Raw genomic sequence first — 12,155 nt, 5'->3', positions numbered from 1 at the left:
AATTACCGTAGTAACAGTAATGATGCACGCCCCGTGGAATTGAATCTACCCCTTAGAGCTTAACATGTATACTCTAGAGGAAGAATGAACAGAGGGGATCTGATTGTAATAATCAAACACTGTATTCAATCCATTAATAGAATTCAGGAAGGCAGCAGTTAAAACAAGATGCATGTATCACTTGGTAATTATTTTAGCTTAGGGCTGCCTTGAAAAAATTATGGAAACCCTAAGGGTGCCTTGAACTGAGAAAGTTTGGGATCCACTGCTTTATGCAATAAAATTCTGTGCTTCTGTCTGTATTCTAGTTCATGATGGAGGGGACAGATGTTCATTATTACAGTTTACTTTTTAATAAAGGCAATGTAAAGGGGTATGTCACCTCTAAGATTACATATTTTTGTTTTGTCATTTAGATTTTATATAGAGTTCTCTTTTATACTGGCATGTCATCATAGAAGAGGGTGACAGATACTGACATTAATACACTGTAATGCCCGTATGTGCTGTGATTATACCAAGTACTGTACTAAGCAATGTGTTATTAAGAAAAGGGGGTGGTATTAAGAGTTAGATTACCATAACTGTATCTTTACAAAATGTAACAACATGGGATTTGTAAACTAGACAGGAAAACATAATGCCACAAGGTATATTTTAACATTTTTCTCTCTCTCTGGCGCTATTAGTGGGGACATTCAAAAATGCAGTAACAGAGCCTCAGGAGCCTCCATCAAAGGGTCAAGCAGCAGCTCAAGTGAATCTGACACTAGCTCTGAATCGGACTCCGAGAGTGAGAGTAGTTCCAGCGAGAGTGAGAGCAGCAAGCCATCTGTATGTACCAGCCCTGAGGTAAGGCATTTGTGTAGTTCCGACAGAAAAACATGGAAAATCTCACTAAACCATGCAGGCTGGGTGAGAGTCTATAAAGCTCCAAATGTGATTAGTGTGATGTTACAGCCTCTGTGAAGTGAATGCTTGATGGGAATGTTTGTAAAGTTTGGCATAGCTGCACAGGACAAGGGGCTGCGTTCCCACATACCAGCTCAATGCAGCAGGAAAGTAAAGATTGAATAAGAGTTTACCTCTCTGTAAAGGCATTAAACAATACAAGCACGTGTTGCATTCATGATTGTCACAGATACCTGCACATAGCTCAGAACACAGTACAGCTCCAATAATACATAACATTAGTGTCTAAAACAAATCATTGCGGTGGATGGGAAAATAAAGAATATGTTTATATGTTTATGTTTTTGCAATGTATGTGACACATACAGATGGCTACAATGTATTCAGGCCATTCCGTCTATTGTAATGTGTTAATAATCTAGCTAATACACAAGGAAATAAGCAATGACTAATTTTCTGGGCCTGAATGCTGAGAATTCTGACAATATATGAAATACAATTTTATTCTGCCAGAGTGCTTAAAATGTATCATGTGTTTTATATAACTACATGACCCAAAGAGCTAAGGAGTTTTAATTTCTTGGGCACATTACATTTTAAGAACCAAGAAATATGTCAAGTGAATTCCAAGAACACAGTATAGGGCAATATGGCATAGTCAAAGTTTGCTGAAGCAGCTCCAGTCACTTAGTAATATAATGCATTGTGCAGCATTCTCCTTACACTAAAGTTAAACTTAATTGCTGGGACTATTATTTGTGGTAAATAATGAGTCATTGAGCATTATATATAGAAATGAGCTATATGTTCTGCAGAATATTCCCTTCACACTGCATTTGCTTGTGGAATTTTGCACATTTTCTCAGCGGATTTAGCCTTAAGCGCTCCGTGCACAATTCCTTCTATCATTTTTGTTCCAATTAGAATTCTACCCCATCCACATCACAAAACAGAATTGACACCGTCATTGTCCAAGCTTTATTTATAGACTGTAAAACCTATGGAACTTGAAATGTACAAGTACAGTGCACAATGCCCAAGCAAAATATTTCTCGAATACTATATAACTGGATCTTTGCACTACCACAAAAGAGAGCGAAATTTGATTTGTGCAACATTCCGCCACAATCTTGCTCATCTCTAATTATAAATTTGTGAAACACAACCATGGTACTGCCCAATCCAATTCTCATGAATCACAATATGGCTGCTTTCACTTTGTATAGGTGACAGGGTGCCTTTAATATTATACTTTCTGTGTCTATTCTATTGAACTTGTAAATAAGATACTTATATGTTGTAACATATAAGATACATATATGTTGTGGACCTCTGATTTCCCTCAGAAATGCCTTTTTTTTACAATGCTAAACATATTAAAATCATTTATAATATATTGTAATATAATAGTAGTGGGGAAAATGTATGCCAAGTAGAGAAGTAAACATGTGGAAGGCCTTACTAGAACAGAGAACTTGGTGTATATACTTAAATAGCCTAGCCAAAGATATAAATAATAAACTTGATTTAGATATGCTTAGCCAATAGCATAAAACTTATAAACATAGTCTGGCAAGTAGAAACCTCTAACCTTCTAATAAACACGCAGGATTCATTGCTTAAATAGAATGCCCAATTCAATAATATGAATGACTATAGCATTAATATTAACAAAAAATTATAATGCAATAAAAAACAAATTAAAAAAATATATAAACCAACACACTTGGGGGTATATTTACTAAACTGCGAGTTTGAAAAGGTGGAGATGTTGCCTATAGTAAAGAATTAGATTCTAGTTATCATTTATTTAGTATTCTGCAAAATGACAGCTAGAATCTGATTGGTTGCTATAGGCAACATCTGCACTTTTTCAAACCCGCAGTTTAGTAAATATATCCCTTAGTATATTACCTCAAAGTTGACCAATTTATAATTGCTTAGAATTCTGGGAATAATCACCCAAATTTAGCACCAAATTTATTAAGTTGTGTTTAGTTTGATGAAGAGCAGTCTATGTAGAAAAAAACATTCATAGGTATTTCAATTATTCAACTTATTCCTGATGGAGTGTCGTGCATTTTTTAAAGTCCCAATAAATATAGTTGTTGATATATAAAATCTTATACTCTTTTCAGTGTACGTTTCAGCTATATCAGTGTAACAACTTAATAAACATTGCACGGTGGCTTAGTGGTTAGCATTTCTGCCTCACAGCACTGGGGTCATGAGTTCAATTCCTGACCATGGCCTTATCTGTGTGGAGTTTGTATGTTCTCCCCGTGTTTGCGTCGGTTTCCTCCGGGTGCTCCAGTTTCCTCCCACACTCCAAAAAACATACTGGTAGGTTAATTGACTGCTAACAAATTGACCCTAGTCTGTGTGTCTGTCTGTGTCTGTCTCTTTGTGTGTGTTAGGGAATTTAGACTGTAAGCTTCAATGGGGCAGGGACTGATGTGAATGAATTCTCTGTGCAGCGCTGCGGAATCAGTGTCGCTATATAAATAAATGATGATGATGATGATGATGTCTTTTTAGTGGCAGGAAACTGACACAATGGTTCACTTCTATGTCTTAATGCGAATATGTAGATTTTTAATTTTCACCTGACCTAAAGCGTTTGTCTTACAGCCTCAGGAGGCGACATCAAACAAATGGCAGTTGGATAAATGGTTGAACAAAGTCAATCCAAACAAGAACTCTATTCTCAACAAAGCACAGATTACCTCTGGTGGGGTAAATGAGGTCGGGCAGACCTGTGACAAAGTTTCTGAAGTTTGTCAGTCAACTCACAATGACAAGGATGACAGGAGTCCTGTCAGAGAAGATCGCACAGCGTTAGGAAATACTACTACAGTTGTTGTTGCTGCTCCTGTTGAAAACACTTCTCATAGAAGAACAGCTTGCAGAAAGCTCACAAAGAGGGCAGAGAGGACATCTAGTGGAGATCATTTTAACTGCCACAAGCTAGATGACACTTCTCTAAGCCCAGGAATTCCTGGGAATGAGATACCTGACCAGACTAAAAATAGGTTCACTTGTAATAGCAGGGGACTGCATAGAAAAGAACCTAGGACGGCTCTATTTGGTTGTAAAAGTAGATGGACTCAAATAACTAGATCGGCTCCAAAATCCAAGGAATTCATTGAGTTCTTAGAGCAATCTTCGGAACAAAGCACAGAGACAGAACTAAAGATACCTCCTCTTTCTAAAAATATATCAGCTTTCCAATCAGAAAATAACCACAGACTTAAAGAGTGTGGAAGTAATAACATAGGCCACAATAAATCTTACAGCACACACAGCTGTGTTAATACGAGGAATACAAGTGATATTGCCCCAGAGTTGGAGGAACAGTTCTACACACTAGTTCCCTTTGGAAGGAACGACAGCGTATGTTCTGTGAAGGGCAGCGATGAGATCAAATCACTTTGGGTCAGGATTGATTTAACTCTTTTGTCAAGGATTCCACAGGACAACCTCAGTATGAATACCAGCACAGAGAATACACCCACTTCACCTCAAAATAAATGTTTACCTCTAGCAACAGATAACGCTTTGCTGAAAATGCGACGAAAGCGCAAGGTACGTGCACACATACCAGTATACAATAATGGCCATACTTTTGGTTGCATTCCAACATTCTGTTGATTTCCAATAACATGATCTTCAAACATTATTATTGATTTTCCTGTTGTGGCATTCTTTCAACAAATGGAAAAACTTACAGTAGACTAGCCTGTCTGCCAATTCCTATTTTAATTAATACATAAAAGAATGTGGATAAGGAAGTCCTAGCTACGCTTTACAGTTGAACTAAAACCTACAGCTCACAAATACATACATTAGAACCAGCTTCAATATATGTATATTTCCCCACCACCAGGCAGCAGAAAAACTAAAAACAATTATTTACAAATCATCATATTTGGCAGGAATTGAATTGCCGGTGATGTGGTGCGCAGATATTGTGCCGTGTACATTGCTAGCTATTATGCTAGAAATTTCTGTCAAATCTCCGCTGTGAAATGTCTCACGGACGTTCCTGAGACATTTTGCAGCTAATTGAATTATCCCCTTTGTGTCATGAATTTTAAAAAAAATGTGTGGAGTTTCCTTTTAACTCTAGTCCCACTTATATTATCAAATCACCACAGTTTTATTCTAATAATGACTTACGTTACTCAACTTACTTTCACAGTAACTCTTCATTCTAAATACTTGTCATTTGATCATGTAGTATGAAATGCCAACCAGACACTGACATATATAGAGCTTGGTGGTAGTGATTTTCATAGCACCGTTGCATCTACAGGAGGCTGTAATTTAAAGTGCCCCTTACACAACCTTTGCAGGCTACTCCTTCACATCACGCAGATTTCCATGGCCCAAATTTTCACCAAATCATATAAATGTATAAAATAGATAAATAATTTAAATTCTGCTGCCTTAGACCTGGACCTTTGCGCAAATCTGTGCATGTATCCGTCCATTATCTAGTGCTGCATATTAAAGACTTGATAAGTTATAATGTAGTATAATAATGAATAATATAATGTATCATGAAGTATATTTTGCTACACTCTGTCTACATTCTGTCCATGCACCTACTGAAGGAGGCACTCCCAACCTAAAATGGCAAATAAAGAACTATAATTTGCACTTTGCCACATAACAAGTGTACAGTAATACCAAAAGTTTTGAGAATGATACAAGTATTAGTTTTCACAAAGTTTGCTACTTCAGTGTATTTAGACCTTTTTCTCAGATTTTTCTATGGTATATTGAAGTAAAATTACAAGCATTTCATACGTGTCAAAGGCTTTTATTGACAATTACATTAAGTTTATGCAAAGAGTCAATATTTGTAGTGTTGACCCTTCTTTTTGAAGACCTCTGCAATTCACCCTGGCATGCTGTCAATCAACTTCTGGGCCACATACTGACTGATGGCCTCCCATTCTTGCCTAATCAGTGCTTGGAGTTTGTCAGAATTTGTGGGTTTTTGTTTGTCCACCTGCCTATTGAGGTGTGACCAGATGTTCTCAATGTGATTAAGGTCTGGGGAGTTTCCTGGCCATGGACCCAAAATTTTGATGTTTTGATCCCCGAGCCACTTAGTTATCACTTTTGCCTTATGGCAAGGTGCTCCATCATGCTGGAAAAGGCAGTTTGTTTGTCTTTGATGGTTGGGAGAAGTTGCTCTTGGAAGATATTTTGGTACCATTCTTTATTTGTGGTTGTGTTCTTAGGCAAAATTGTGAGTGAGTCCACTCCCTTCGCTGAGAAGCAACCCCACATATGAATGGTCTCAGGATGCTTTACTGTTGGCATGACACAGGACTGATGGTAGCGCTCACCTTTCCTTCTCCGGACAAGCGTTTTTTCTAGATGCCCCAAACAATCTGAAAGGGAAGTCATCAGAGAAAATGACATTACCTCATTCCTCAGAAGTCCAATCCCTGTACCTTTTGCAGAATATCTATCTGTCCCTGATGTTTTTCCTTGAGAGAAGTGGCTTCTCTGCTGGCCTTCTTGACACCAGGCCATCCTCCAAAAGTCTTCGCCTCACTGTGCGTGCATATGCACTCACACATGCCTGCTGCCATTCCTGAGCAAGCTCTGCACTGGTGGTGCTCCGATCCTGTAGCTGAATCAACTTTAGGAGACGGTCCTGGCCTTATTCGCAACTATTGAACCTTTCTCCTTGAAGTTCTTTATAATTTGATAAATGATTGATTTAGGTGCAACCTTACTAGCAGCAATATCTTTGCCAGTGAAGCACTTTTTGTGCAAAGCAATGATGACTGCACGTATTTCTTTGCAGGTAACCATGGTTAACAGAGGAAGACCAATGATTTCAAGCACCATCCTCCTTTTAAAGCTTCCAGTCTGTTATCCTAACTAAATCAGCATGACAGAGTGAACTCCAGCCTTGTCCTCGTCAACACTCTCACTTGTGTTAACGAGAGAGTCAGTGACCAAATGCCAGCTGGTCCTTTTGTGGCAGGGCTGAAATGCAGTGGAAATGTTGTTTTTGGAATAAAGTTAATTGTCAGGGCAAAGATGGACTTTGAATTTATTTGCAGTTCATCTGATCATTCTTCATGACATTCTGGTGTATATGCAAATTGGCATCATAAAAACTAAAGCAGCAGACTTATATTTGTGTCATTCTCAAAACTATTGTCCATACGATATGAAATATCTTGAAAAATGAAATAGAAACTTACAAAAGGGAAAATATATTTTTTGGGGATGTGACACATATGTTTAAATATTCTGTACTTCACAAATTATGCCTATCAGACAATGTATGAAAATACTTTTCTAAAACAGTATGAATTGTATTGTCAAACTTTTCATATATTTGTAGTAAATTATAAACTGCGTCAATACAGACTGCTTTATCTAACCCATTAGTTCATTTGAGTCACTGCTTTCTTGCACTTATTATGTACTTCCTGCAGATGTAGGTGCTTACTAATGGTCAAGTAATTGCTGTACTGTACCAGCCTCTACAAATGCTTTTATGGGATCTAATTGTTATGTATTTTGCAATGTTCTGAGAGTGCACTGAGATGAATGCTAGGAGAGAACATATCTATAATCTGTGACTGGGTAAAAGAGAAAATCGGTCCTATGTAATATGTTTTTTACATAAATGATTCTAATGGTAGTAATGGCATGGAACATATCTTGTTTTTTTCACCTACACTCCACTGTAATGCTGAAATCATCAGCATTTATTTGTAATATTTTATTTAACTTTATTTAACGTTTATTAGCATTCAGTGTTGCAAATTATTCCATTTGGGGGGCAAGCAGCTTTTTTTTACATTTTTATATTGATCTGCTATTCTTCCTCTTTGGTGTGTTGCCATCAACTGAGAGCATTTATTGCAGTGGCGCACGCAGGGGGGTTCTGAGTCTCCAGAAACCCCCCCCTGCGCTAACTAAGTGGCCGCCATAGCGGCACTATCCTATACAGCAGCCGTGGCTGCTGTATAGGACAGCGCTGCCGATACGGAGCTGCAGCGCAGCTCTCTCGTGTGGTTTTTGGGGTTTTTTTGGGTCGGGGGGGGGACAATCCTGCGTGCGCCCCAGCATTGACTGACTACATTTTCTCATGGTTAGTTACAGCAATAAAAACAATTTAGAGAAAATTACTATATAACTAATGAGATAATTATTTAAGCTATGTAAAAAAATATATATATTTTGCACAGTTTTTAACTACCAACATTAGCAATGCACACGCATATAGTGTACATATTGCTATATATAGGGGCTAATGCAGGGTGAGTACTACACCAGTTTGTTAGTTTATCTTGCATGAAATCGCAGTGCTCATGCTTGGAAAAGTGACTGCACGTATGATGTGCCTATGCAGATTTACATGGATACTTATGGCTGATTGTGCCTAAGGAGACGGGATGTGGGAGGGGCACTCTAACATAGGCTGAGTATAGGTGTGTTCTCGTATACACATCTATCTATAACGTATTATGTGCATGTAGTCAAGGGCAAATGAAGGATGATCATGATGACTATCGCCAGCAATAGTGAACCACTTGTGATTGGCTGTTTGTGAATACTCCGCTGAAGCTGATATGTGCTTTCTTCTTTGGATGTGCATACAGCCTTTGTGTGTGTGTTTAAGCAAAGGTATTTTAATTTTCACATATGCGAGACAGGGAGTTGATTCTCCTATATTACAGAGGATTTTGATGTTTTATTGATGTCCAATAACAAATAATTATTTTCTAATGAAACAGATGGTTATAAAAATGGGTGTAGGTATATGTGATGTATGCCTGGCATAAACCAAGTGCATAAGCTACTGGCGTCTGCACATATTTAGTGATAGTTACATGTTTGCATAAGCCTGCAATTTTTTAGTAAATTCAATTTGTGCCTGCAATTTGGGGCGCAATTGCAGCCAAGTCTGTATCAGACCCATATATGTTAGAGATCATTGATTATCTGTTCAACAAATGTTTTATCTGACTTTTTTGTTGTTGAATCTTTTATTTATTAACAGTCAGAGTGTAGCAAATACCAATAAAAAGGTAACAAACTTCAACAAATAGCTGAATTGATATAATAACATGTCAGCAAAAAAAAATAAACATTTTACATACGAGTCTGTGAATTATAATTAACTAGTCTTAAATAACCAATTTTAAGTATAGGTAGGAGAGAAGGAAAGAAGGGAGGTAAGGATTGGCGTTACTGAACCTTAAGGAGACGAGGGTGAAGCGAGGGAATGGGAGGCGTATGTCAAATGGCCCAAATCTTAAGAGAAGAATAACGATCAGATAAAAGGGGAACGTGGGTTAAAGAATAACCACCATGGACTCCATATTTTATCTAAAGATTTGGCTGAATTTTTAATTATGCTAGTCATAATCTCCATCAATTAAAATCAGGAACTAGAATGCACATTTTCTAATTCATTGAGGAAATATGAACTAGTTACTCTGGTGCAAGTTCTAAGTAGGTCATCTCCTCTATATGCAGGCAGTATGATATTTTGCTGTACTTTATTTTATATCACTGCTATCTGAAATTAAACGTGATACAATTGTTTATAAATTAGTGAATTTTACTGACAATGGTAACGTAAGGAACATGTTATTTCCTATAAATAAAACAGTATTATCATTGTATTACCAGGGTTTAAAAACTGTGGTGTCAGGGCATAACATAAACTTTATTACATTAGAACTTTCTGGCAGTAGCGGAACTGCCCCTCCCCCTCTTCTTTGTGGCAGAAAACCCCAAATAATACAAAGGGCAGTGTAGTTTCTCTCCTGGGTCTCTTTAAAAAGTTATTTTTAGTTAACATAACACGTTTTACTTTTGATATGGCCACTTTATCATTAATATGTCTATTAATGTGTCGGTACAAAATACCTATGTGTGACAAGGTAATACTGATTTCTGCTAGTTAATTTGCTGGACGTTTACTGCAAATATACCACAATATGCCCTCTTTAAACAAATGTTTATGTTGTGCAGTTTGAAAGAGAAGGCTCTCAGATGACAAAGAAGAATCATGTTGAAATGGAAGACAGATTACGTTTCCCTGTGGACAATTATGATACATCAAACAGCGACAGCACAAACACCAACAGGTAAAGAGTTCCCCCTGTTACGCCACCAGCAGATATGATGCTGTCTTTATTTTTCTGTTTCCTAAGAAGAGACTTCATTCAGTGATAATCATTGTGGTAGGTACTGCAGATTTGTCATATGCAGCTGTTTTCTATAGGTATAGCTAAAATATTAGTACTTTCAATAAATGATTCCAATGAGTAAATAATGATGATATTTCTCCATTATTTTTTACTTAAATCTGGCTGTGTTTTAATAAATGAAATGTACTTCAACTATTATCATTAATGTGTTAAGAAGCACCACCTGATCTTTATGCTTCTACTAGTATGGTGGTATTCAGGGCCGGACTGGCCATCTGGCACTTCTGGCAAATGCCAGAAGGGCCGATGGCCAGATGGGCCGGTTACTAGCTGGCCGACCCCATTGCTCAGCGCACAGACTGTCATGCCGGAATTCGGCATGACAGTCTGTGCGCTGAGCGATGGGGTCGGCACTACACTTACTGATTGCAGCGCGTCCCCTCCTCCCCTCCGATGAATGGATGATGTCACATGGGACGTGCACCATGTGATAGGTGCCGTCCCATGTGATAGAAGACACTACAGAGCGCGCCGCGGAGTGCACAAGGTAAGAAGGGGGGGGGGGGTAACACCTCCTTTTGTGGAATCAAGTTTTCTTATGTTACAAATGCTTGACTAGACATAGTGCTTACCGTCACATCATCTGAAACTATATTTTAAGCTTCTGATTTAATATATTGTACCAAATGCCCTGTTAAAGTCTAAATAAGCTATATCTACCGATCCACCCTGATTTATCACTTTACTTACCTAGTCAAAAAACATGATTTGTTTGATATGATATCTCAGCAGCAAATTCATGCTGCCATGGGTCTTGCAACTTGTTTGACTCTAGTTTGTCTGCCTTTGTCATTCTCCACTCACATGGAATTACACCAGTCAGCAACAATTGTTTAAAATGTTTCATTAATGGTTCTGCAAGCACTAATGCTAATTCTGTATTACTCTTGGATGTATACCATCTGGTACTAAAGACTTATCTACTTAGAATTTAGTAAGTTCAAGTAGTGCCTCTTGTATTATTTATGATATGTTTGTGTTGTAAGTTTTTGGTGGAATGATGACTTCTGTGCAGAGTTAAGGCAAACTGGAATAAATCACCCGACGCCCCAATATGCACAGACAAAATCAATCTATCCCAGCTTTTTTGTTCCTTAATTCCTTAAGTGTGTTTAGCACAGATGGATGTATTTGCTAGACATAGTTTCATGTTATCTTTCTGTCTAGTCTCTGAACATACCTAGGGAGTTGTGCCAGCACCCACTCTTCTGTCCCCTGCCTCCGGAAGGGGGGACCTCAGAGGGTTCAATGGGGTGGGAACCACAGGGCCACACCATTCACCCTAAGTCATGGAGAGGAGCCCATAAGTGGAGGTGACAAACAAAGAAATGAATTAAAAGATAAGTGATGAGTGTGTACGGGGAAGGGGGGGGGGTAGTTTGTGTACAGGGGATCTATGATAGGTTTTGTGAGTGTGACAGGGGATCTATGATAGGTTTTGTGAGTGTGACAGGGGATCTATGGTAGGTTTTGTGTGTGTGACAGGGGATCTATGGTAGGTTTTGTGTGTGTGACAGGGGATCTATGGTAGGTTTTGTGTGTGTGACAGGGGATCTATGGTAAGTTTTGTGCGTGTGACAGGGGATCTATGGTAGGTTTTGTGTGTGTGACAGGGGATCTATGGTAGGTTTTGTGTGCGACAGGGGATCTATAGTATGTGTGCGACAGGGGATCTATAGTATGTGTGCGACAGGGTATGATTATAGTGTGTATGTGTGTGACAGGGTATCTATAGTATGTGTGTGTGTGGGCCAGTGTATGACTATAGTGGGTGTGTGGGCCAGTGTATGACTATAGTGTGTGTGTGTGTGTTACAGTGTAACTATAGTATGTTTTGTGTGTGACAGGGTATGACTATAGAGAGTGTATGCGTGTGACAGGGTATGACTACTGTATGTGTGTGGGGGCCGGTGTATGACTATAATGTGTGAGGGGGGATGGTCTTAATATAATGTGGGAGATAGGCTATTAATCTAATGG

General features: G+C 38.4%; 1 protein-coding gene across 1 annotated transcript in view; it reads left to right on the top strand.

Moving 5' to 3' along the window:
- AFF3 (ALF transcription elongation factor 3) overlaps window positions 1-12,155 on the top strand; it is a 317,828-nt gene that overhangs the window by 257,345 nt on the left and 48,328 nt on the right. The window contains exons 8-10 of the mRNA XM_075200161.1: window positions 690-852; window positions 3,544-4,497; window positions 9,937-10,052. Coding sequence (XP_075056262.1) covers window positions 690-852; window positions 3,544-4,497; window positions 9,937-10,052 — 1,233 coding nt within the window. The remainder of the gene's footprint in view (window positions 1-689; window positions 853-3,543; window positions 4,498-9,936; window positions 10,053-12,155) is intronic.

The sequence above is a fragment of the Mixophyes fleayi genome, chromosome 2, assembly GCF_038048845.1.
Source record: "Mixophyes fleayi isolate aMixFle1 chromosome 2, aMixFle1.hap1, whole genome shotgun sequence".
Classification (NCBI taxonomy): domain Eukaryota; kingdom Metazoa; phylum Chordata; class Amphibia; order Anura; family Limnodynastidae; genus Mixophyes; species Mixophyes fleayi.
This window is presented reverse-complemented; position numbering and strand designations above follow the sequence as displayed.